This window comes from Dendronephthya gigantea, unplaced genomic scaffold (assembly GCF_004324835.1).
Source record: "Dendronephthya gigantea isolate DGI-Jeju-01 unplaced genomic scaffold, DenGig_1.0 000029F, whole genome shotgun sequence".
NCBI lineage: Eukaryota > Metazoa > Cnidaria > Anthozoa > Malacalcyonacea > Nephtheidae > Dendronephthya > Dendronephthya gigantea.
The window spans coordinates 663,801-690,061 of NW_021163039.1; the positions used below are offsets into that span (position 1 = coordinate 663,801).

The window sequence follows — 26,261 nt, forward strand, 5'->3', positions numbered from 1 at the left end:
TCTCAGTCACCGCATAAAAATTATATGCAGGTATTTTCACTCGATAAGAGCTTGATTTGCAAATTTTTTTAAACACTTATTCTTTCCATCAATAAAGAATGGACTTTTCATTGATTGGTAATAATTAACAGTTATTCTGCGAACTCGAGTCGAATATGGGCTGATTTTGGTGTGCTATTATCAACTAAAGCTTGGATTTCCATTCACTCAACTCCCCAAATCTTTCGGCCATTTTGTTTACTTTCTCTATACTAGACAGATATGAGCTATTGTCACGGAGATTATTTCTCTTTTTACGACTTCATAAAAATTGTATTTAGTTTTAATTAAAACATCTATTATATTTATGCCTTGCAACGGTGATTATAGTCAGTGCATCAGTGTAATCATAGATATTATACAAACATTTAAAATCATAATAATAGAGAAACATTTAAAATCATAGATATTATGGAAGCATTTAAAATTATAGATAATATAGAAACATTTAAAATCATCAATAATATAGAAACATTCGAGCATTCCTATAGGATGTAATTGTATTATGATCAATCTTTCATCCAAAAGACTCGTTCTTAAATGGCCTTAAAATCTTTGTCCTGGCGTTTATTCTGTCCATTGGGACTCTGCAACTGCGCACGCGCGCATTATGTCATGTATGCGCACACGCTACATAATATATATGAAAGAGGTAGCTGTATAGCCACTAAGACATCACCCTGACCAAATATACTTATGGGCAAGAGCGAAGCACTAGCTCAAAGAGAAAGAAAGGTATTTATTATTTCAACAAAAATCATTTATATCCATCATTGGACAATATTGAGAGAAATATTTTCAATTACTGCGAGGGGTTATAGTATGAACATAGCATACCTCACCCCTGCCTATTATATTATTTCTGGCACAAGGTGCTTTATTGTAAGTGGAAAAAAGTGGATATACAGCATTATTATGTCGAAATATATTTATTCTTCATACAAAAAAGAGGTATCTAAAAGCAAAACATTACATGAAAATACTGCACCTATTTCACGTTACAGTCCCAAAAACGAGTTTCTATTTAAGCTGGCAGCAGGCTCTGTTTCCGTCAAGCTTGCAATACTTCAAGTCACCACATTCAAAGTAGTTGTAGGGACATTCAAGATTTTTATCGTAGCAGTAACAGGCTGGGTAGTCACTGCAGAAGGTTTGTTTACAACACGCTCTGTTGCCGGGAAGTCTACAGGACTTTTTGTAAGCACAATCATGGTATCGCCAAGGACATGATCGTGATTTGTCTTCGCATGTGCAGGATGGGTAATCTCCGCAGAAGGTCTGCTTGCAGCAGGGTTTATTTTCGCCAAGTCTGCAATATTTCACGTCGTCACATTCGTTATAGCCGTAAGGACACGAACCAGTTTTGGGTGAGCAAGTGCAGTCTGGGTAGTCACCACAGAAAAACTTATCCACATCTGTTAAAAATAAAGAGGCAGAAAGTTTGCGTATATGGAAGAAATTGCATTAAGGTTGCTTGATACGAACAGATTATAGGAAGTTTGGATTTGTTCATTCTAGTTTCTTGCACTGCACTGGTGTTAATTGCGATTATGGAAAAGTTTTACACTTGCGTCTTGACACTAGCGTTTGCTTCCGGATAAATTACGCCGATACATTCGTAAAATATGCAAATTTAATGCATGTAGATTTCTGAAGCCTACTAGAACACAGATTCCTTTCCACTGGTAAACTGTGGTGTCTAATGCTTTTCAGTACTCAAAAGTTAGCACTAGGGTTGCGCAATTAGCTAAAATGAAGGACAATTCTACACTGTGAAATGTTTTTAAGGGGAAAGATGCTTTTCCAAAATCCTTCGTACAACCTGCCCCTGTTATGTTGTAACAATGAACGAACTATTGAATTCGCCCGACAAAATCAATTTCTTTGTTCAGTAATTCTTACCATTTTGAACGAGATTAAGCGCAGGGTACTGACAGGTACCAAAGGCAGGGAAGAAAGTCACGATAGCAACGGCAAGTGCAATCACCTTCATTTTCAAAAATATCTCTTCAACTTGGTACGATTCGCTAAAATGAAAACAATCAAAAGGTTAACCACCGTTTGGTAAGTAAGATTCGTTTAAAGATGGTTAATGACAGTCGATTAATTGTTCAAGACCTTATTCCTATGACGGTATCCCTTCAAGGAGAAATTATAAACCAAAATATATACACAAAATTGTCTATGATTCACTGCATGTAAACCTGAGATTGCAATCACACGAGATGTCTATGATTCACTGCATGTGTTTCTGAGATTGCAATCACACGAAAAAAGATATAATATAGAAACGCGTGAATAACAAATAAGAACTTACCCTTAAAGTTTTGAGTGTGTAAACTGCTGCAAACATCCTTGGCTAGCCTATATTTATACCCTGAGCTTCTCAAATCAGAACCAGTATGAAACGGAAATGGGAAAAGCTGACGGAGCGCGAAGCAATGAACAGGCATCTTGGCGAATGTTCAAGCCTCTTGAGAATGATCATTGATCTAAAATAAGCTTATTGACAAATCTATTCGAGCATGGTTAATGGGTACCCTTTGAAGGATTCTAAGCCACTTTAGAATGGATGGATCACTGAACTAGAAATGATTGATGGCTCTTTCTACGTAGAAACCATGCAAGCTACAATCAGTGACAAAACTCTCCGGACATTTCACTGAAATTTTCAATATGAACCCCCCTTGTACCCCCCCCCGCCCCCTTTCAATGTTGAATATAAAAAATATGGCTTAATATATTACTTACTGTCGCTCCAAAGGCTTTCTACAGAAACAAATTTGCCTTTAGCCAACATTGAAGAGGGGGACGGGGGAGAAGCCACTGTTTTTAATGAGCTGTCCAAAAAATGAACGAAAATAGTAAGTGTCCGGAAAGGTTTTGTCAGTGATTGTAGCATGGATGTATTTCACTGTAATTGTAGAACTAACACGATTTGCTATAATTATTGTAAATCTCTAGGTAAGTGTGCACTATGTTCGCCAGATGTACAAAATACATATGAACAGTGTAACACACTATTCTAAGATATCGTTCAAGATAAAATGGGTGATTGTGAAAATGTGATCAATATTGTAAGCTGTAATACCTACTTATTTTGTACCTAAAAATATTTATAATATTATATAAACGACTCCTCTTCCAGACTTGGACCCTGTAATGTTTTTAATGGAAACAATTCTTCTCGGACCTAAATATCTTTATGATGACTTTTTGACTATGGGCAAGCGATTTGACAGTTGGACCCTAATCGATAAAATCTTCAGACAGAAAGTCGAAAATTCAACAGTCTGAAGATGTGTCTTGTTTGATTCATATATTTTGACTCTCAAGATGTCCTGTTTATTCGGAATTTGTTTTTTATGTTATCAGGCAGAAAAATTAATTTTCATTGAAGTGTGAAGGACAATACCAAAGTAAGGTAGCTGGATGGGATTAAATTATAGGGAACGTATATTTTTATCCCCAAAACGTTTGACAGTGACAATGTAAATTTATCCTTCGTTTTGGTTTCTTGCACAGCTCTGGTGTTAATGGCAATTATGAAAAGCTTGACACCTGCAGCGTTTGTGTGTCTGGACAAATTGCATTTCCAAAAAAGCACAAATTTAGTACAATTATTAAGAACAAAATAGTGTTCGGAACCTACTCTAACACACATTTCATCCTACTGGTAAACTGTGGCGACGAATGCTTTTCGGTACTTACTAAGGCTTTAAAAATTGAATAAAGGCTCATGCAAAGTTTATTAACCAGATTTCCGCAAAATCTGGTGCCTCTAAAATGATGCTTTGCAATAATCTACAAGCTTCTAACCAGGGGTGTATCCAGGAACTGCTAATAATAACCACTTTCTTTTGTAATGCAAATTTGTGCACTAGTGCTACAAATCCACCCCTGCTTCTAACGTTTAATATCGTTGTTGTTTATTTATTTCCTTCCCTTGTTCTGTTAAACTAACCAGGCAAAGCAGAAAATGCTTCACTAGCAACGAGCCTTCTAAGCTTTAGTTTCTCAGTTTGTGTCTAAAAACGGTTAATAAACTTTAATAAAGTTTATTCACTTAATAATGACTGAATCAATGAGTTGGAATAAGTGGTGAAAACCACAACAATTCAATTTGGTTCTATAAGACGTCATAGATTCCGGATATTGATTCTATGAATGATGTCAAGATCAAACATTTGAGAGTGTTAGGTATTTGCATAAAGAACGTTGTCAATTAGATTGGAACAACACTACCATATGTGGATTCGTTAAGGTCTGTTCAAACAATCCAACTTTGTTGGACCCAATTCACTTTGACGAATGGAATGAAGTCAGTTATTGATAAAGCAGTACTGTGTTGGTTTACGTTGATTTGTTGCCCACATACATTGCAAGTCAACAGACGATAAAACATCCATCAGAAGTGAATTGAATGCAACAAAATTGGATCGTGTGAACAGACCTTTACACCAATTTTCAGGAATTGAATAGTTTCTCTGCCGTTGAATGGTTTCTTATAAATGACTGTAAAATTGTATACATGAACAATCGCATGTTCTTGGATTGGAGTCATTTGCATGTCAATCTTTTATATCGCTTGGATCCTGACGTGTGTGTATCCAATACTTTTGAAAATCACTGGATATTAGCCAACTCATAGGATTAGGACAGGGTTAATTCTACAACTTATTTGCATATGACTGTCCTCACAGGGGGGCAATGACAAAAGAGAAAAACAAAGAACTTTTGAAAATAATGAATACTCCACAGGGTGTCCCCAAAAAAACGAAAACTATTGAAATCACTCATTGTTAAAATTTGAATGCTGTGTTCACGAATTTCAGCCCGTGGGGATTTAATGCAACTTATAAAATGCTAAATGCTTTGTGTTGCTACAGAAAGGGGACATGTCGAAGGTCATGGTCCTTGAGATGCACATTTAAACATTGTTATCCATATTTGTGAATTGTAAATATTGTTAATAAATATCATTTTTGCGAACAAGCAAATTTTACTGCATCATATGCATGCATAAAAATCAGTAACAGAGTGCTTAGGCATTCAAACACTAACAATTGCATTGTTATGGGTGATTTCAATAGTTTTCGTTTTTTTGCGGACACCCTGTATTAAAACAGATCCCTCTTTCCCCTGTGGTTGTCAATTGCAAGGAAATTTCCTTGGATCGTAGAAACCCTGGTTTAGGGTTAAGACTGCATAGTCCATGATAAGTATTAATATGGTTGACCATTTATCAAAATGACCATGTTCAAATATTTATACAGGGTTTAAAAGAGAGAAGTTTAACATGCCACAACGCATTAAACTGCCACTTTAAAAGCCACAATGCATTAAACTGCCACTTTAACATACCACAATGCATTAAACATCGAGTACAGTACTTAGTCTTTAGTAGCTTTGCTTTGTAGGTTTGCGTTCATAGCTATGGAAATACTGATGTATTTTACCGCGGGCATTCTTACGTCCTTGAGGAGTAAATGAGTTGCAGCATGATTTTGAAGATGTCACTTCTTGAATGGTAATTACATTCATTCGAGTTTGACTTCAATTACCGAACATGTAAAGTGTCACTTAAAAATTAAAGAAGAACAGACATGAAAATTATTGGTTGGGATGACTATTGAGAAGTCGTTATGATAATAAGTACATTAAGTACTTCCAAAAAATTGGGTCAGATATAGAAATAAAGACAAATTTAGATTCGGACTATTTTCCCATTATTGAAAACGACTAGTTTACGACAATTTCTTGTGTTATGTCCAAAGAACTACCGAAATTTTGTCGTTATTACACTCCATGGCGTTTGTTACACTTATATTTTGAGAACTCTTCACTAATTTACATGGCTTAAAAGTAGAATTGCATTGCAAGTTGCATGGAAAATTGCACCGTGTAACAGGGCATTTACTTTTGACTTTTTACTAAAGCACGGATCAAATCGAAGACAAAGCAGCACTTAAGGTCTTCCTACTCATTTAGCTAGCGGTTTATGTTTAAACAGGTCTGTTTCTTTTAACGTGGAAATCGCAATGTTAGCCAGTAAAAAGTAATAGCTTTTGTGTATCGCGCGCACTCAGTCAAATGCCTATATAATCAACAATGCATGTGGAAGCAAAAGACAGCCTCTAAGAAGAAAAAAATAGACTCTATTATGCATAGTTTCGTGTATCGAAGGTAAAACAAGGTAGTTTTGATATACGTGTAAAAATTGAACGAACAAGGATTATTGTTGTTACAGATTTATTCACCCATACAATAGTTTAGGCTTTTAAAAGCGAACAAAAATACATGTTTGCGCAAGCGTATCTACTTTTATAATTATATTCTACGAAAATACATCATCTAAGCCTTTGGGTGTTGCTTGTCTACCGAGACATTACTGGTGTTGACAGCACGCTCTGTTGTTGCTTAGGTTACAATACTTCAAGTCGTGACATTCGTAATAGTTGTAGGGACACGAAGTACCCGTGGCGACGCAGGTACAGGCCGGGTAGTTACCACAGAAGGTCTTTTTACAACAAGCTCTGTTGCCGGAAAGGTTACAAGATCTTTTGTAGCTGCAGTCATCGTAACGGTATGGACATGCTTCGGTTTTCGCCTGGCAGGTACAGGCTGGGTAGTCGCCACAGAAGCTCTGCTTGCAACACGGCTTGTTCGTGTCAAGTCTGCAAAATTTCGCGCTGTCGCAAACGTCGTAGCCGTAAGGACATGAACCAGTTTTGGGTGAGCAAGTACATTCTGGGTACTCACCACAGAAATACTTCAATAAATCTATATCAGGGCAAAGAAAAAGAAAGTGGTAAAATGAACACTGAATTTCTCAAAATAGGACAAAACAGAACTCAGAACAGAATGATCACGTCAACAATCACTTGAATAAGGCTCTAAGTGATTTATAAAGTTTGCTGCATGTAAAACAGAAGCAAGATAACGTCAACCACCTCAAAAAGGTTATTAAGTAATTTGCTGACGTTTACTCTAAGCAAAGACCATCAACACACTCTCCAATTGGGGTATAAGTAATTTCAGTAATTTGGATGATGACGTTAGTTATTAATGCGAAGAAAGTAAATGAGTAATAATTAATGTAAATGTCCGAGGGAAGTTGCCTTTTTATCTTGTGACATTAAACTTGATCTGTACTTATCTGAAAACTTTTAGAAAATAATGCAAGTAATTCCATACCGTTTTGCACCCCATCAAGCGCATTGACCTCTTCACAGCTCCCAGAGGTAGTCATAAAGGCAATGAAAAAACCAGCAATTGCAATGATCTTCATTTTGTAAAATGTTCCTCAACCTTAAAATTTACAAAATACAGCCAGAAAATTAATACATGATTGTTTAGTAGCAGCTACGATTTGACTTCACACACAACGCATTACATTGCATTAACCACAGTTGCGAAGAGCAATAATCTAGGTAAAAATGATGTCGAAAATGACATGAAAGTTCCACAATTTTGCCTTGAACCTTAGGGATGTCTGTAGATAATCTGTATGGGCATTCATACTTTACAGCAGTTCACGACACCAATAAAGCAGTTTACCAATAAAGCGCCCATCACAACAACGTTAATTTAAAACTTTACAGCAGTTCACGACACCAATAAAGCAGTTTACCAATAAAGCGCCCATCACAACAACGTTAATTTAAATATAATTCGATATTACATTTAGTTGAAATGTGCACGTGAAGTTGTTAAGCGATCAAAACAGAATTGCAAGAAAGGTTGACTTTGTATGTATGCAAAATAACTTTCACATAAAATCTGTGCACGCATGGATTTGGCAGTGGAAGCGAGTGAATAAAAAACGAGAAACTTACCTTTAACTTTGTGTCTTGCTCTTACAGTATCCAAAGCATAAACTGCAAACTCGCCTGACTGCACAACCTATATTTATGCGCTAACCTTTTCAATTTGTAAGTAAGAAACGGAAATCGACATACCTAATAGAGCGCCAAACCGCAGGTATTTTAACAAATTCTAGCTACTTAAGCATGCATGAATGACCAGTGATCTGGAATAAGTATAGTAAATACTTTACTGTCAAGATAATGAGTATATACATCAAAGGATTAATTCTTAACCGCATAAAAATGAAGGAATCGCTGAATTTAAAATGTGATTGATATAAGTACGGATAGAAAAACCATGCGGGAAAACATGGATCGTTTTCAGCGTACAAAAGTAACGTAATGTAATCTATTAGCACAATCACGATATGTATAAAATATACTGTATTTACTTCTAAATAAAAACAAAACAAAATCCGAAGATTAACATCTTGAAAACCAAAATATAGGTAATTGTTGGCTGGTATTGATTTTTACTTTTATAAATTATTCAAGCCATTGTGGGCAATATGGCGTTGTGAAAATATATATTATGACACCTGAACAATATTGTATAATCTAACAATTATTAATGCTCGACCGAGCTAAACTTATTTCGAGGATTTGATATTTCGTGGAAGAAGATTCTACGCATTCCATAATGCGTAGAATTTCAATGATCACTGATGTGGCAAATTTTGCAATTATAACAAACAATGGTTAACCAAGTGAGATACAAATCATTCTAGGAATTGTTATTTCGTGGAAAAATCTACGAATTTTAGATTTCAAAATCAGTGATCTGGAATAAATGAATGTAAACCACAACAATGAAGGGAGGTGGTAGCTTACAAACACAATACTAGAAATTGTGGTTGCGCATCTTAAATAAAGTGTTTAGTTAATTGCGTCAGCAGAAGTATTTTGTTTGCTTTATGTCTCTGATAACGATGACTGAAGAAAATACTTTACCGTATGTAGGGAGGAAAAAACCCAGCAAAACTTTTAGTTTTATAACGAACAATAGAGCTTAATTCATTTCGAGGATTTGTTATTTCGTTCTAAAATCTACGATTTTTAGATTTCAAAAATAATTTGCATGAGCCACTTGGGAATGAATGAATCAGTGCTCTGGGATAAATCAATGTAAACCACAACAATTAAGGAAGGTGGTAGCTTACAAACACAAAATGCAAATTGCGCAACTTAAATAACGTCTGCAATTTGCGTCAGGATAAGTATAAATCAATCCATTTCTCATTCATTTCCTTTTGCCATTTCTTCAGCACTGCAATGAATCCAGATTTATATACTATTCTTTTGCAAATATAAATTTTGGTTTCTGGTGTGAGTAAATAATCTTTAATTGAACTCTAAACTGCAATTTAATCGAGTTAAAATAAATGTATATATTATTGTCATCGTCAATATGTTTCCATCTGCAAAAATCATACCTATAGGTGTACGCCTATTTTCAATTATGTTTAGCTATATATTTTTAACTTTGCCTAACTTTTCAATTATGTTTAGCTATATATATGTACAATCAGCGTATACTGTATAATATTCATGCCTAAATGTTAAAAAACTATATGAAAATATATAAAATAAAACACTTCTTTTTTCAATGATTGTTCCTATTGCCTGGGACTTATAATATATTATAGTCACGTTTACGATAGTGAACATTATAGATAGTTGTGTATAAAATACTGCAATGTGAATTATTTTATGATAAAATGTTAAAAGTTTTCAACTTAATTTCTGGGAAGAGCTAAGTTATGTGAACATAAATGCATAAACAATGCATTTGCATTGCTATTCACTTTATCTACTTTTTGAGAAATATATACGAACAAAGTAACCAGCTTTAAAAATAGGCAAAGTTCTGAAAACGCTCCGAATATTTAAGCGTGTACAAAAATTATAATAGCTGTATGCGTTTCTTCAGCGAGAAAGTTTCTTTATATAGACATTTTGTCGAAACTATAGACGTCAAGCAGTTATGGAAAAACAAGACTCAGACATGCCCTTTACCATGGAAATTTACCATACCATATATCGCTTTGTGACCAAAGCAGCGGTTACAACTTATTTGCAAGTTGCAACCGCTTTAACTTCGTGTACAAAAGCTTCAGGAGTCCTGAACAGCTAGTCTCCATTTAAAATTCATGTATAGATAATATTGTCGCCAGATCAATGTTTCCCTTGTTCTATTGGTTCCCCCAAGGATCGAGCGAGTCTACAGCATCTTCACACTTCCATCTTTTCCGATGTCGATAATTTTTAAAGTTTTCAAAACCTAAAAGCACTTTGCTTATAGTATTTTTCAATTCAATGAGGTCATGCACTGCCACTAGTTATACATCGCTTCGCTCATGCGAATTAAATCAAATGCGAATATCAAGGACAGCGTTAAAATAGCCGGGGTGATGTCTAAAAATTAACGTGTAGTTCTACACTGCGTTTGAACCGTACGAATCATGTTCTAAAGGTTTTTCTTACACAAGCCGCAACGACAGGCTGGCGCCAGTCTGCCATGCAGAAAAGTTCGACGACAGGCTGGCGCTAGTTCGCCATGTAGAAATGTTCGACGACTGGCTGGCGCCCGTCAGTCATGTAGAGAAATTCGACGACAAACTGCCGCACGTCTGTCATATAGAAAAGTTCGAAGACAGTCTGGCGCCAGTCTGTCATGTAGAAAAGTTCGACGACAACCTGGCGCACGTCTGTCTTTTAAAAAAGTCCGACGACAAACTGGCGCACGTCTGTCGTGTAAAAAAGCTCGAAGACAGTCTGGCGCCAGTCTGTCATGTAGAAAAGTTCGACGAAAAGCTGGCGCCAGTTCGCCATGTAGAAATGTTCGACGACTGGCTTGCCCCGTCTGTCATGTAGAAATGTTCGACGACAAACTGGCGCCCGTCTGTCATGTAGAAAAGTTCGACGACAAACTGGCGCCCGTCTGTCATGTAAAAAAGTTCGACGACAGGCTGGTGCCAGTCTGTCATGTAAAAACGTTCGACGACAGGCTTGCGCAAGTCTACCAATTACTCCAGTTTAAAATGACTGGTTCTAGTCTGTCATGTTTGACGACTGAGTGGCGTCACTATATTATCACCACTATTTTTTTCTGACTGCAGCCAGTAGTTTGCCACATAAATACAAGGTTTATATAATATGAAAACATGAAATACCTTCAATTTCGCGTTTCCGGTCGCTCCGGTAACTTTCAAACCAAGTTTTGTCATTTCTTTCAATGTTAGACAACTAAGAACAAATGGCAATAGTAATGAGTCACATGAAAACACAATTTAAAATAACGTCATTGACAAACTAGCCTTCCAAAGATTATAAATATCATTGTTATATATATCAAATCCAATATTTTTTAAGCTAACCTGGCCTTACGATTCTTTTGAAAATATGTAAACAAGACATCATAAACCTATATCAAAAACAATATAAACAATAATTATTGCATGAAGGCTGGAGGTATTTCTACTTATGCAATACTGATCTTTGCTCAGTAATAAAACTGATCAGAAATCTATCTTGTGGTAAATCTACTTTTGGTAAAATTTAATTTATTTTCCATGTACATATAATTAAATAGGCATTGAAATAAGATACAAATTTTAAACTGGTTCTAAAGTACATTTTATATAAAAGTCAAAGACACTTTATTATTCAACAAAATAAGCTTTATATGCACCTGGTTGACATCTTCTAACTTTGACCTTCCACGCACCAAATCTGAGATGCTCATGAATTCATCTTCTGTCACAGGTTGGAAAGCACTGTCAATGGATCTGCATGTTGTATTTTGCATTAAATCTGAACAGAGAACACCTCAAACATTAGAACAATCTCAAGTATGCTAAATACATATATTACCGACAATATTTCCACATTCAAGAGCATTACCCGGTACACACTCCTGATGAAGAATCCTAAACTCTTCATTGTCCACATGTGTACTGGATTGTTGCATTCCAGTGTGTCGCTGAAGTTTGTTAACCATCCTTATTTGGTCTGATGTTAATCTTGACAATTCCTGTGACATTGTCTATCAAACAGAGGTTCAAATATTAAAATTGTAACTAAACAATCCAATACATAGCATCTACACAGCAATAAGAGTTGAATTAAATACCTTTTGATTTGTTTCTATTTCATCACTTTCTTTCATTAAAGTTCTGAAATCTTGCTTTGCTTTCTGAAGTCTTTCAATAAGACTAACTGGATTAATCTAAAACAGTATTCAAGATCTCACAATCTTGCCAACTACAGTACATACACTCTTTATGGGCAGACACACAACTTAAGGAAACCAGTGTGGAATATTAGACTTTTAGATCAAAGTGTCCAGCTTGGAAAACTCTCTTGTTTATGACTAGAATTCTTCAAATTTAGTTCATAGTTTGCATCAGATTGATACTGACCACTCCAGGCTTGCAACTAATCGTTTCAGATCACTCACAACTACGCATAGAACATTTTGATATAAGTTTTCCAATCTGGGCAAGTACAGAATAGTTTAATACTGATTTTTAATACTGATTGTATAACAGATTGTTAAAATTTATTATCAACAAAATGCATCATAAAATTAGACCTTCCATCCTCAGGTGCATGCGATAGCTATCAACTATCTAAGGCTTGAGTAAGAATGCTTTTGAATAGTTTAATACAGTATATAAAGGTCATTATAACGAACTAAACAATGTAAACACTGAACAAATTAATCTATTTTAAAATATATGCTCACTTCGCTTCGTAAACCATCCTCAGAACTTTTGTCGAACTCGTTTGACAATTTCAGCACGGCATAGTTCAAATCTGCGTCGATTTTTTCAACCTAAATTTACCCGACGAAATATAAATCAAATTTCCCGCCTAAAATATATTCAAAACAAGACGGGCAAATTACCCAAAAAAATTAAGGATTTGAAGGAATGTATTCGGAAACAGAAGCAAAAGCTATTTAATTTTAAGAAAGAAGCAAAAGCTATTATAAAGTGTTTAGCACTAAAGGTATATTTACAAATCGTACCAAAGCTTCCAAGCGATTCACTGCCGCCTCTACCGCCATTTTGCACCCGATTCCTATAGCCTTGCAAAAGGGTTTCGGATGAGGAACCACGGAGAGGCGGGAAAAATCTGGCCAGGAATTCCGAAGTATAAAATTCCAAGAATATTTATTATTAATTCGCCGTGAATAAAGACGCTGCAAGTCAATTTTCAATCCATTTTTGTGAATTTATGATCACAAAATGTTACTGTACAAAACTCTATAGAATGTACAACATTTGGAATACTCTAGCTTTTGTCTTCTACCAAAGCATCTTTTGTACAAGTCAAACGCTCCAGCTTCACCTCCAGTTTTATAGACAATGGTGGCGGCGGGGGTGGTGCTTCCTCGTCACCGTGTGCCTCACTCAATTCTTCCACTTTATCTTTTCCCTTTCCACCTTTGTTTCCTTTTCCAGCAAGAGGATTTGCGGATTTCGTCTTACCTTTTGCTGGAGGCATAATTTTAGGATGTTTGTCTCCATCCCCTGTCAGAGATAAAAATACCTTACAATATGAATACAACATTTTAAACAAACGCATCTTGCTTTAAAATCTCATTGCCCGCTAAAATTATAAACTGATTTAGGGGGAAAATTGAAATCAAGATTTTTGAACCAATTAGAAACTTTTATGTGCATTGCAAACTAACGCCAACCACCAGGTCACGACCCACCTTTCCCTTTCCTCTTGTCATCAGATCGTTTAGCACTCTGCAGTTCTGCATCACCCTCAGTTGTCCGATCATTTTCACCCCCCGTATTCTCCTCCACACACGGAGAGCTGACGTTGACCACAGTATCGCCATCCAGAAATGACGCAAGAAACACGTGACATGTGCCCACGGTTTTGCGCTCCTGGGGTAGTTCGAATAACTCGCTAACGTCACGTTTGTCCTTTTTCCCGCCTTTTTCCTTCCCAACCGTCACCTTAACAGCACTCTGGAAAAGACAAGCTGATTAAAAATAATACATAGTTTTACACTCGACCAAGAGGAGAATGTGCTGGAAAAGATTTCATTTCAATAGTACTTAGGTATATTCGGAAGCTATACTTTTGCTTTTAACTGCACAACAAGCCTTTTTATGCAATATTTTCACTTTTTTTACGTTACACAACTTGCATTAGGTTACCTTAGTTTTCGCCGACTTTTTCCCGTCCAATTTAATACGATCTTTAGACGCACTAGTTTTCACGGCATGCTTTTCCTGTGTTTTCTCCCCAGCTACCACAGCAGCAATGTTTTGATCCTCGCTAAGGCTTGGGTCGTCCGGCACGTACGAGTGTTTTACGGCAACCACCCCGAAAGTGATGCCGTCTTTGAGAAAACTCCTAAGCCGACTCAGCTCAGAAATCTTGATCGTTTTACAGAAGTCAAACTCAAGCATCTCTGCCCAAAGTAGGTTGTCAGTGGAAATACAATCAAGGTTGCCTGTGAATGCATGAAAATTCCTTAATAATCGGCATTAAACAAGGTAGTTTTGTAATGATGAGTTTTGCAAGTATACAGAATCCTCTTGGTATACGTTTGGTAAACTATAATTCACCTTCGCTATCGTTTGCGGCGGTATCTTCGAATTCTTTACCATCGATATTTTCAGTAATATCGCTTTGTTTTTCAATCTTGTCCTTCATGAACATAAATTCGACGTGATATTTATGCTCAACTTTTGGAAAATCGCCAGCTTCGGGGTCCTTTGACAAACAAATATGGCTGGACGTAATGTGAAAGTGTGAAAATAAAAAAATGTACCTACGTTGTTTTTTTTTCTGAATAGTTAGCTGGCTGATATTCTTTTGGTCGTTGCTAAGTTGTGTGATTAGGGTGCAAAACAAGGCCTCTCCACATCGATTATTACGAGTAAACAAACCTCGATTTGGACAGGATTCTTAACATCATTTATGCCAATGATTCGAACAGTCACATAACTGTTATTCACGTCTAAATCTGGTGTACAAAGTAAATATTTGAAATTCCAGAAAATGAAGAAAACAAATATAAATACTCAATATAAATACTGCATAAGTATGTAATTTCAAAATACATGGTTACCCTTGATTTTAGAAAATGATTTGAAACGATGTTTATCATCAGCGGAGACCTCTTGATTATCAAGATACGAAAGACCTGGAATGCTGTCAATCAAGAAACCATGGTAGCATTTCGCCAACTGGAGAAAGAACAACAACAAGCACTCAAAAAGTTTTCTTGTATCCACCAATGAATATGTTCATGGTTGGTCACAGCTGTATTACACATACTTACATGAAGTGGATTACCGACAAGTAGAAGATTTCTGAGAGCTGGAAGGTGTTTCAGAATTTCTACAGTACTTTGAAGATTGCTGAGGTTGTTGTAGCTGAGATCAAGTGATAGCAATGATGGCCTACCGTGGATGTTAAAATATGGTTGAGTGGACTGAGGAGTTTTGAGTGTTTTGTTTTTGTAGCTATTGATTCAAATTGGAAACCACACCCAACTTTAAAATATCATTTACAAGAACTGATATAGAAAACAGTGGACTTGCAACAATACCTAAGTAATTGGTATGTAGCTCTAACTCACCATTTTGAAGGAGTATAAGATCGTGGTAAAATGTTAGTGACCTGATTTTGAGCCAAGCCAAGATGCAGCAATGAGCAAAGATTGGCAGATTTCAGTGCACTTAGGTCAGAGACATTGTTTGCAGCTAACTCTAGGACCTAATATAGACAGAAGACGATTTAAGCTCCCACTCCACGCCCAAAACACTCGGACCTTGTCCCACCTCTACAATTTATGGATTTTCTTCATGAACGTTCCTACTGATTACAACAATTGTCTCCGCAAAAATTACCTCTAATCCTTTTGGTAAATTTTTCCCATCTATCTTGCTGATATGATTTGCAGACAGAATTAACTCCTTTAAGTTAACAAACTTTAAAATACCTTCGTCTATGATGTTAACCTGAATTGTACAATAGTCAACATCAGTATCACTATCTGGACTCACCAAATATACTTTTGGCCATGCATGAATATAATTCACAACACACGGGTTTTGCACCCTTCGGTAAATATAAGCCTACATCATATGAACGTATTGTTCGATTACTCAACACAGAAGCGAGTTTAGACGAGTAAAGGTAAAAAATGATGAACGTTTTGGAGTTACCCTATACTAGAGAATATATGGACCGTATTTATTGCGACGATAAGAAGTTTGGAGGAAGAGTGGTTTAGATCAATAAAATGTCACACTTTGAAAGTGTAATAATGCGAAATGGAGATGAATTTAGACTATTCACGATTTAAGATGGTTCCAATAACCGAGAATATAGACTTTCGATTTTTGTGCAAGCCCCAGCAACCTTTTACCGAATGAAATTTTCGTAAATTACATTTTTGTCTATAATTCTGAGCGTTGTGAAGTGCCTCAATACGAAACTAGGATCTTGCAAGAAATGTGGCGTCTCTATGGCAATCTTTCGTAAGTCTGCTGCCTCTTTACTCCAACCACCATCAACAGCATATGGAGAACTTTTCTCAAGGTCTAGCAAAGCTTCGACACTTTCATACTGCACTCCACCAGAATCTAGGCAAGAAGGTGTATTGTCACGAGTCAAAATGTTGTTTGTTTAACCACTACGTCTTCGATAATCTTTCAGTCTTACCATATTTTGATACACTTCGGCCCAATGCTTGCCTCTAAAACATCAAACATTGTTGAAATTTGACCCAAGAAAATTAGGTAATGTGATTAGGAATAGTTCTGTACTGGAATACATAAGTAGCTTTTTTAGATAAACTAGGACGTATATTTTGAAGCCTCTGTTTAAACAAACTTAAAAAGTTGGTAAATATATACTTTAGTGACTCCATAATCGATATTTGGTACAATTAAAACGATCCGTTAAGATAAGAGCAACAACATACCCAAGATCCAAGGCCGCAAGGAAAGTCTTCAATTCGAAGACTTTTGAGCTGTTCATAAAAAGCGTCCGTTGCACACAATTCAGACATCACTATTGGGAGAACATTGAAGCATGCAAAACGATTTAGAACGCTAAATTTCGCAAACGAAATTACATTTTATCGGACTGTCATTGTTATTGAGCCGCCATATTGTATTTCGTTACTATGGCAACTGCGAGTAGATACCAGTTTTCGGAACGCACAAAGCGGGGAGCTCGTTCTGGGGCTACAATTGGTAGCAAACTGGAGTATTTTTTTATTCTTTCTTTTACAGTTATACTTTAAACTCACCGTCTATGAAATATAGCCAGCAAATGTTAAATCACAGAATATATAAAGCGAGCATGCTCCTTGCTACCTCAAATAAACGGTTGTAGTGTAATTTTAAAGAAATGAAGAACAATTGGGGGTACTACAATGGTCAGTGAAGAGCTATGATTTTTATGAATGGATATAAAAATATCCTCGCGCTTTGAGAATTCCACGAACACAACATGAAACAGTTACTTTTTTTACTTCTTTCGGAAAACATAAGTTTCCAAAGAAATGAATATTCTCAAACCAAAGTGGAAGCCCAAGAATGATGTAAACAAAAATGGCGAGCAATACAACAGAGGAAAATGTTGGCGAAAACGAGAATAAAAAAGATCCAACAGCGCCCTCAGATCAAGACAAAAGCAAAGAACCCAACAATACAAACTTTGAATGTAACATATGTCTTGATACGGCGAAAGAAGCTGTAATTAGTATGTGCGGCCATTTGTTTTGGTAAGAAAAAAACACATTTGTGGGCAATATAATAGTGTTCATATACAATATTTATCAATTCAACTGCCCTGTGTAAACGGGTTACGTCCGTATTTCCGTTCCGTTTGGCACTTTATGCGTGATTTAACATGGTCCTAAACGTACAAAAACATGGTCAGGACGTACGCATACTTTTTTTTTAACTTTCATAGTGTTTCCAGGCGGCCCTAATAATCCCATATCAAAAATGCATCCTTATCGATAAGGTATTATAGTGGCATTAATAAGGGTTTCCTAATCTCAAATCTGCAGTCGATGCCATTCATGAAAGTAATTTTTCATGGCTTTGGAAGAGACTATCGCATTTTTAGAATGGGTTAGTACCCATTTTTTTGATCACTTTAGCTCCTCAATACAGACCCACATTACATCCTCTAGATACAAATTCCACAAAGGAGAGTGTCCACCTTAATTAACTACCCTGTCATTTTCATTTTAGTTGGCCATGTCTCTCAAGGGTAAGTAACAATTGGTTAAAATATTTTTAAAGAAATCAACCATTAAACCAACTTTAAATAAGAATCATGTTTTTTTCTGGTGATTTAAGTGTCTGTTCATGTTACAGTGGTTAGAGACAAGACCAAACAGATCTGCATGCCCTGTGTGCAAAGCGGGTATCAGTCGGGACAAAGTGATCCCTCTGTATGGCCGGGGGAGCGGTGATCAAACAGACCCGAGAGATAAAACACCGCCAAGACCTCAAGGACAAAGAACTGAACCAGAAAATAATGGAGTAAGATACACAAAAACTTCTTGAGGTCCCAACTGTGACATTTTGTTCCCCTTTTTGCCAACCTACTTGCCTCTTCTTGGCAACTTTGCTGTAACTTTTTGTATGAAAAATCTCTATGTATTTTGTTTGGGAGGGGGGGGGGGGAACCCCCCCAACAACATTCACCTCAAGGGGTTACAGACCCCTCCTGTGACATGGTGTGTGAATTACATCAATCAATGGCATTCTGTTGCAGCAAAACTACCATGTTTTACACTTCCATGTTTTACATAAAAATGCCTTACCTTTTTTCGTTTTCTTACCGTTGTCGAAGAGAATGTGGGTCAGTCGTATTTTTAAAATTCTTCATGTTCTTGTTTCTCTTGCTTCCATCTCACCTGGAAAATTTACTCAATAGCACAAAATAGCGATAAAAAACTTCCTTGATGCATTTTTAGCAAGAAAAAGATAAAATACTTATGTTTCGCCGTAGGATTGTTGAGATTTTTTATTACTCAGTCTTTCAAAAACGAAATATGGAACTGTCTTCCATTAAATTATCGAAACCACTGATTGAAACGGTAAAAAATCAAAATGGCGCCGCCAAAGGTGCTTCCACTATCAAAGATTGTTATTCTTTCGAAATTTGTAATTTCCACAAGATTTCCGTTCACAATAGTTGACGTGATTTCCCCAGTTTACAGCCGTTTTTCTTATAGCGTCAAGGTTCAAGTCCTCTACGCATTTTGACACGAAAAATTGCTTGAATATCGCTGTAATAACTAAAGTCTATCGTTAAACGTCGTATACTTTAGCAAAAACATTACACTTGTGATCGTGTGTTCAAAGTAATGCAATCAACTTATACTAAAATTCTCACCCGATTATTTAATATTACTTCGCTTCAGATATTTCCTGGGTTGGATATGGGTGGTGGTTGGCATGTATCATTTGGTATAGGAGCTTTTCCCTTCACATTCTTAACGGCAGGAGCTGGTGTAAGTATGAGATGGGGGGCGTTGAGTGTATACCAAACTCCAAAGATATTGAATCTTAAGGAGGCCCTAGTCGGATGGAAATTAATCATACATACATAATAACAAACAATAATAAAATATGTTATTTTTCTTTGCTTTATCTTAGAATGTCGGTGGTTTTGGACAGGGTAAGTTTAAGTCTTCTTATCAAGAGTCAAGACTACGGATTAGATATTTGTCACATATTATCATCGCATGTCCATCTGCTGTTTAATCAGCACGTCAAGCACTCAGGAAAGTTGAACATAAGCTCATTCGTAAACTTGAACTTCTGCGGCCGGATGTGTCAAGCCCATTTAGCTTAAACGGTGGTTAAGTTCAAAATAGAAAGCAAGTCTATCGTTTTATTGAACAAGCAAAGTAAATGTTTTCAACCATAATACAAAGATACTGTTTACAACTACATCATATTCAGTGCATAAAATTCAAGTTGACTCATTCAAGAGAGATCTAAGAGTGTTATTTTAATCTTGACTTATCCACCGTGTAAGCTAAACCATAAACGGGCTTGACACAACCGCCCCCTATATATTATTATATATATTGTCTATAGTAATTCTCGATATTTTTTCAGCTCCGGCTCCCGGATCACCTCAGGAAGCGCAGGAACAATTTCTTTCAAAAATATTCCTTTGGGTGGCACTCGCTTTTCTCTTTTGGCTTTTCATTGCCTGAATGATCCAAGAATGTAAAAAACCATAGGAATGTCATACGAAATTATATGCAGCCACGTACGCATGCGTAAAAGTCTCGCGCTTACGTTCTTCTACACATGCCTATGAGCCATATAGTTTAATATCGTCTGAATATGAACCAGACCAATCGTCAACATATGTTCACTATATGTATTGTTTCGTAAGTTTAAGTTGAGAGTTTTATTCGCGCTGATGATGGTATTGTTATAGATTGCGGTTGTAAAATATGGAGGAACAGAAAAATGGAACTGTACTATGCCATATGGCATGTTTCAACATGAAAAGAAATTGTAAATATGACAATCTAAGAGATTCGTAAATAAATTTTAGGGAAAATGTGATTAACTAATTTCCTAAGTGTTTTCTGTTAGTCCGAACTTTAGAACCGTGTCTAAACGTATTGTTTTTTACACAGCGCAACGTGTTTCGTTATACGCATGCATGATTCGTATTCTAACACGTGCACATTCTCTAAATTGCATCTTGTATATGGCACAACCAAACGATGCAAAGAGTAAAAACGCGCATCGTGTGATAATAGCCCATGGACAGAGGCAGAATGCATACTATTAACAATATGCATGCTTTTATGAAGGTAAAAATTTACGTATTTTAACAATGCACTCAAAATCGTGCATACGGGAACGTTTAAAAAACCGACACTAATTTTAGAACCGTAATAACCCAGACCATAAGACATTCCTTTCAATCAACACTTTCTAATCAATCTCGGACACGAAAATTCCTCGTTCCGAAGCTACAGGGTGTAAATGCGACCATGTAGCATTCACCATTCCAACTCTTCTAACTCCCTCCCTTCACCACCGGCTTGCATAGATAGTATTGTTACGTAATTACTATACGTTTTTCGCCATTACGTTTTTGCAGTTGTTCCGCTTTCCTTTCCTTAAACCACAAGAGGATTGGAAGAACATTCAGATACAAACAAGACACTAGAAAACCAACATTCACCTATATCGAAAAAGAAACACGCTATATTCAAAATGGTCTCTTGAAAATATTCATGCTATACGTGAAATTGCTTTGACGAAAATCACCCATAAAAAGTGGCTTATAGTGTGACCACCACTGACATGCATGCTAAGTTGCATGTCTCTGGAGTGTGACGTTAATTATCACAACCGCAGGTGATGTAAGATAAGATTGAGATGGGCTGCGACAAGTTCAATTTGTTTGGCTCAAATAATGTGAAGATGTATGAAGTAAGCCAAACTATACATATAGCGATTAAAAATGATTTTACTTTTGATAACGGGTAGTTCTTCAACGTATAAGCATTGGTCTACATATTCATAGATAAATAGCTAAATATTTTACGTGCAGTACGTACCCAAAATGGATCTTTCTCAAGGGTATCTTCGGAAATCGTAAACAGACCATACTGTATAGAACCTATTACTGCTGATATCAGATGGCCTGCGCCGTATAATTTTCCAAATTGCGACAATGGAAATCTAAGTAAAAAGGGAATAAGTACAAAATACCTATCAAAAACGCACAAAGCCCAGAGCGAAAAAAAACACCACGTTACGAATGCAGCGATCAATAGGTACACGACGTTTTTGCAACCTGATGCAATTGGAATTCATTTTTGCCAATATTTTTGACAAAGTTTTAAGGAAAAGAGTAAAAACGCCAGGGTTTTAAGCGTTGGCAATACAATAAATGTCAATATATTTGTCACACAAGTATATGTGCAGGAAACTTACTTGTGTAAGAGAAACGCTGAATAGACAGTGTAGACGAAGGCTCTTAGAACAACTTGAACGACGAAAGACGCATACTAGAACGTCAAAATGGTATATATTAACACTTCGTTATTAGTGGAATTAGCTAAAAAAAGATAATTCCATCGACGCATGCGGCGTGTTCATACCTGCACAGAAAGGTCAGGGACAAGAACCAAAATATTTAAAACGAAAGCGGTGAATGAGGTGAGAAAAAACCCAACAACAAAACCCAAATCAGTTTTCTGATTTCGCTTTCCTTTCGGTTTCCAATCCATGACAATACCAACGATAGGCGCGAAAACAAAACCGGAAAACTGCGCGATCCCAAACCAGTTCGTGTAGTGACTTACTAAAAAACGTGGAAACAGAAGATACTAAATATTATTGATCCTCGAGCGTCGGCTAGACCTAATGACTTTCAAATAAAAAAATGCGCTCTGTTTTGCTGCCACCCTAGTTACACGGTTCAATTTTTCATGCAACTTGCAATACGATTATACTTTTGAGAGATGTAGATTTAGCAACTACGAAACTTTTGTTTTTATTATTATACTCCATGGAAGTTTCTCGCACTTATATTTGGGGGATCTTCACTAATTTGCATCTCCTAAAAGCAGAATTTCATTGCAACTTGCAAGAGAAATTGCACCGTGTAACAGGGCCTTAAGGTTTCACGTCTAGGTCCACCAGAACTTCATGCCGAAATTCGATCTCATAAAATTTGAGTATCACACTGGAGAACTATCACACTGGAGAAGACAAGTTCTTCGAAAATACTGCATGCAAATTTCGACTTTTCATATTTTATTTTACTCTATTTAATTCGATAAATTGATCATGAAATATCATCTCGAAAGTCTTTAAGATGTTACGTTTCCAAGTATACTTTCTACATTTCACTACATTTCCTACATTTCATTTCTTATTTACCTGTATCATGGTCATTGTCAGACATGAATTCCAAATACGAGTTTAAGTAACCGACGTAAAACCACAAACGAAGGTTACACAAACTAAGAAAAAACGTCGTGTGGATATACTCGGAGGTTAACATCAAGCTTATCAATCGGGGCGTAGAATCTGTGATAGAAAGACAGAAATGATGTTAGTTATAATATGCTGCATGTGACACTTTACCACTGAAAGCAGACAATTACAAAAAAAAGCAAAAATAAAACAAGTATACACATTATATCAGTGATATCTTGTCTTTATTACAAGAACATCGTCAGTATGTGAGCTTTTCTGTACCTGGGCTAGTTCCACCACCGTCCTTTTTATCTTTGATTTCATCGTCTTCGTATTCTTCTGATTGAAAAAGTGGAGACAACTGTGAATCAGCTTCCTGCTCCACCTTTCCATTCTTTTCAGGAGTCTTTCCTATCGAATTCGACTCCGATTCCCTAATTATTCTATTTGTTCCGTTTGCTTGATCACCTTGTACAAGTGGCTTGTCTACGGTCTTCAAAGAAAAAATGAACATTTTTCATTTCTCTTAGCTTTACTAAATGTTTCTTCCGCCTCCTCTCTTTTGCCTGAAATTGAATCAGCACAAAATTTCGCTAGGACCAAGCCTAACTTCAATGCTTAAGTTCTCTTTACACCAAACTGAGGCTTTGTCGTAAAAGCTATTAATAACGTAAAGGGAAGAAATATCTTCGGACCAAAAAATAGTCATATCAATTCCAGCATACAGTTATCGCATTGACTTACTTCGTGTGTGGAATGAATATTGTCATGAGAGGACTCTGGATTCTCCGAACCATTGATTTCACGAATTCTCTCAGAGGTGATTGTAAAAGAAGGTAGAATAAATGTGAAGATAAGGATGGCAACAATGGCGAAAATGTAAAAAAATATATTGATCGACCGTAATGGAACACCAGCATCGTACACCAACTAGTAGGTAGAAACAGAAAGAAAAATTTGATTAATGTTATATCAATTTTTCCTAGAACTAAACTTCTATCACAGGATAGCATAGCACAGCATGGCATAGCATATCATAGCACAGCATGGCATAGCACAGCATGGCATAGCATAGCATAGCATAGCATAGCATAGCATAGCATAGCATAGCATAGCATAGCATGGCATGGCATGGCATGGCATGGCATGGCATGGCATGGCATAGCATAGCATAGCATGGCACGGCACGGCACAGCACGGCATTGCATAGCATAGCGTAGCGTAGCATAGCATAGCATAGCCTAGCATAGCATAGCATAGAATACACACAGCCTTACCTTGAAAAACAGTAGTACGATTGCTGATGAATCTACTGCTCCATTAAACACACTTATGACTGAAGACTTCCATTTTTCAAACATATTTGCAACCTAAATGGCAGAAATGGAATTTTCTATTCCGCTCTCTTGTGTCTGATCATTTTGGGAACCCCTGATTAAGCCTGGTGCCGGGGCATTGCCCCCTTTGCCTTCTCACAGAGTTTCTGCAGTTTTTGGACCATGATGCTTCGAGAGCGAAATCGAGTCATCACGTGTAACGTCGCAATATAAAGAAGTACACTCTACCTGAAAAATGGTCAGTAATAGGGTGAGTCCAGCCGCTGACAGGGTCAGAATCCCAGGAAAAATCAAATTTGGCCTGTCTGTAAAAATGTTGTGAAATTGTCATATGATATAACCTTTGCAACAGATTACTCCTGATATTTAACGAAATACCTTTGTCTGCCAGCACAAAGAACAGGAAAGTCAACCCGAAAAGGAAACTAAAATAAAAAAATAAGTCCACGTTTAGCGCATGTGTTGTGTACTAGGCTGCAGCACGTGACCAGTATTTTATACCCTTTGCACGCGTAAAAATAATAAGTTGTTGGAATAAATTTGGCTGCAAACTGCAAAGCTGTGCACGGACTACCGATCACAATCGTTGGCATATTCCTCATTATCGTTACACTCGATTAAATATCCTGTTAGCAATAAGTGCAGCAAATTAATGTTGACTGCGGGCTCAGTAACACGCTCCGCTGCAATGCTGACCACGGGCTCACGTTTCCAAGTGATATACTCATCCCTTTGGCCATGTCATTGTGTTCATTTCAGGTTTAATTTCCTTTTAAGATCTGTTAAACTTACGGCTGAATTTTCGTATCGGATTGTTTATTAATGCGGCTATGCGGCGCGAAATTTGAAGCGCGTTTCCACTACTTTTATACTGTTCACACTACGTGCACCGGCATGTACCGGATTAATTTTAATATCACCTCCAATGAATGCGGACAGAAACTGAATCCAGTATGAAAATTGCGACGCAACGATGCAATCCGGTATAGTGTAAACATGATCTACATATCTGCAGCTCATTCGATATTCCGGTCCCTGTTTCAACATGTTTTCATAAAAATTCAGTAATCGTAAAGCTTTTAAATTACTGGCTTTGTAGCTGTTAATACACATGCATTGTAATGATTGTATTGATTAGTAATCGGAAACAAGATCAACGTGTCATCATTAAATGACTGAATATATTCAATGCTTCGTTGACATTATAATATTATTGCAATTATTTTAGTCAAATTTATCATTTCAAATTTGTACACTTAATGACAACCTTGACCTCAATTGACACTATATTCTACAAAGTTTTTAAATTGCTTCTTGAAGCTGAAATTTACATCGATACTACGGTTCCACAAATATTTATACTTTGCTTCAAATTGCTCATTTGCTTTACGAGTTGAGCTGCCATCAAACGACTTTAAAAGTATGTTTACTAATACTCGTGCTAATATGTCGGCTTGCCTTCGTCGAAATTAAGCCTACCTTGAGAGTAGTCGTGTCTTCCTCGGTCCAAAGCGATCAAGAAAGGCTCCCGAGAAAAAACCACTCGCAGAAAACGAAATAACGCCGGTCAAAAATACTAAATTCAACCGCTCGTCTTGCTCCAAGCAATCGCCGGTTACGGAACTCGAATTTCTTTTATTTTCAAACTTTGTATGACCCTCGCACAAGCCATGGAAAAAATTTTCCTGCTTTAAGACCACAACTAATGATGCCCAGCCGTAGACTATGGCTGACATGAAAAATACTTCTAACACACTCCATAATAGTATTAAATAACGTTGCTTATAAACACGTTGAAGGGCAGCCATTTTAATACAAGTCACGCTAGATATTACTTTGCATAATAATAAATACGAAAGGCGCCGGTGGCCCGGTGGCCTTGGCGTTGGCGTTGATGTTTGATCTCAACGAATAATAATTAATCAGCAGACAAGAAACACGTTGTTCTTTTCACAAGAATGTCCAACTGGAAGCTCCAGAAACGCTGTGACTTTTGAGAAACGAATCCCTTAGCTTAAGAAGCCAGTGCGAGTAGCACTCAA

General features: G+C 36.7%; 4 protein-coding genes across 6 annotated transcripts in view; 1 reads left to right on the forward strand and 3 right to left on the reverse strand.

The window, feature by feature from the left end:
- Positions 1-8,888: 8,888 nt before the first annotated feature.
- LOC114524060 (spindle and kinetochore-associated protein 2-like) lies at positions 8,889-13,019 on the reverse strand. The gene is made up of 8 exons (XM_028545174.1): positions 12,940-13,019; positions 12,655-12,744; positions 12,040-12,135; positions 11,811-11,952; positions 11,599-11,720; positions 11,285-11,331; positions 11,081-11,153; positions 8,889-10,188 (listed from the first exon to the last, which is right to left on the reverse strand). The coding sequence occupies exons 1-8, from the start codon at positions 12,976-12,978 to the stop codon at positions 10,129-10,131; spliced, it is 669 nt and encodes a 222-aa protein (XP_028400975.1). The 5' UTR covers positions 12,979-13,019; the 3' UTR covers positions 8,889-10,128.
- LOC114524054 (leucine-rich repeat-containing protein 43-like) lies at positions 12,786-17,449 on the reverse strand. The gene is made up of 12 exons (XM_028545165.1): positions 16,873-17,449; positions 16,611-16,644; positions 16,338-16,531; positions 15,794-15,904; positions 15,523-15,659; positions 15,223-15,343; positions 15,010-15,127; positions 14,828-14,904; positions 14,504-14,651; positions 14,090-14,388; positions 13,633-13,897; positions 12,786-13,444 (listed from the first exon to the last, which is right to left on the reverse strand). The coding sequence occupies exons 1-12, from the start codon at positions 16,957-16,959 to the stop codon at positions 13,206-13,208; spliced, it is 1,830 nt and encodes a 609-aa protein (XP_028400966.1). The 5' UTR covers positions 16,960-17,449; the 3' UTR covers positions 12,786-13,205.
- On the forward strand, positions 17,406-20,415 carry LOC114524061 (E3 ubiquitin-protein ligase RNF185-like). The gene is made up of 6 exons (XM_028545175.1): positions 17,406-17,679; positions 18,158-18,176; positions 18,284-18,451; positions 19,339-19,428; positions 19,574-19,595; positions 20,042-20,415. Exons 1-6 carry the CDS (start codon positions 17,507-17,509, stop codon positions 20,140-20,142), a joined length of 573 nt encoding a protein of 190 aa, XP_028400976.1. The 5' UTR covers positions 17,406-17,506; the 3' UTR covers positions 20,143-20,415.
- Positions 19,533-26,261, reverse strand: part of LOC114524056 (solute carrier family 43 member 3-like) — a 28,800-nt gene continuing 22,071 nt past the window's right edge. For 2 of the 3 annotated variants that reach the window (XM_028545168.1, XM_028545167.1), the window contains 10 exons: positions 24,598-24,644; positions 24,448-24,524; positions 24,160-24,252; positions 23,627-23,812; positions 23,165-23,375; positions 22,844-22,993; positions 22,060-22,262; positions 21,893-21,966; positions 21,514-21,637; positions 19,533-21,134 (listed from right to left, as the gene is read on the reverse strand). In XM_028545168.1, the coding sequence (XP_028400969.1) occupies positions 21,009-21,134; positions 21,514-21,637; positions 21,893-21,966; positions 22,060-22,262; positions 22,844-22,993; positions 23,165-23,375; positions 23,627-23,812; positions 24,160-24,252; positions 24,448-24,524; positions 24,598-24,644 (1,291 nt within the window). In that variant the 3' untranslated portion in view covers positions 19,533-21,008. Of the gene's footprint in view, positions 21,135-21,513; positions 21,638-21,892; positions 21,967-22,059; positions 22,263-22,843; positions 22,994-23,164; positions 23,376-23,626; positions 23,813-24,159; positions 24,253-24,447; positions 24,525-24,597; positions 24,645-25,698; positions 26,154-26,261 lie in introns of those variants that run through there. The other variant, XM_028545166.1, reaches the window with a different exon arrangement.

What these genes read in the sequence shown, in the direction of transcription:
- LOC114524060 (XM_028545174.1), bottom strand. Translation starts at nt 12,978, where the DNA reads ATGGCGGTAGAGGCGGCAGTGAATCGCTTGGAAGCTTTG. An exon ending in TCATCAGGAGTGTGTACCGG is followed by an intron (nt 11,721 to 11,810) that starts GTAATGCTCTTG and finishes TTCTCTGTTCAG; the next exon opens with ATTTAATGCAAAATACAACA. An exon ending in CAAAAGAATCGTAAGGCCAG is followed by an intron (nt 11,154 to 11,284) that starts GTTAGCTTAAAA and finishes ATTTGTTCTTAG; the next exon opens with TTGTCTAACATTGAAAGAAA.
- LOC114524054 (XM_028545165.1), bottom strand. Translation starts at nt 16,959, where the DNA reads ATGTCTGAATTGTGTGCAACGGACGCTTTTTATGAACAGCTCAAAAGT. An exon ending in CGCCGCAAACGATAGCGAAG is followed by an intron (nt 14,389 to 14,503) that starts GTGAATTATAGT and finishes ATGCATTCACAG; the next exon opens with GCAACCTTGATTGTATTTCC. An exon ending in AAAAGTCGGCGAAAACTAAG is followed by an intron (nt 13,898 to 14,089) that starts GTAACCTAATGC and finishes TGTCTTTTCCAG; the next exon opens with AGTGCTGTTAAGGTGACGGT.
- LOC114524061 (XM_028545175.1), top strand. Translation starts at nt 17,507, where the DNA reads ATGGCGAGCAATACAACAGAGGAAAATGTTGGCGAAAACGAGAATAAA. An exon ending in CTGAACCAGAAAATAATGGA is followed by an intron (nt 18,452 to 19,338) that starts GTAAGATACACA and finishes ACTTCGCTTCAG; the next exon opens with ATATTTCCTGGGTTGGATAT. An exon ending in TGTCGGTGGTTTTGGACAGG is followed by an intron (nt 19,596 to 20,041) that starts GTAAGTTTAAGT and finishes ATATTTTTTCAG; the next exon opens with CTCCGGCTCCCGGATCACCT.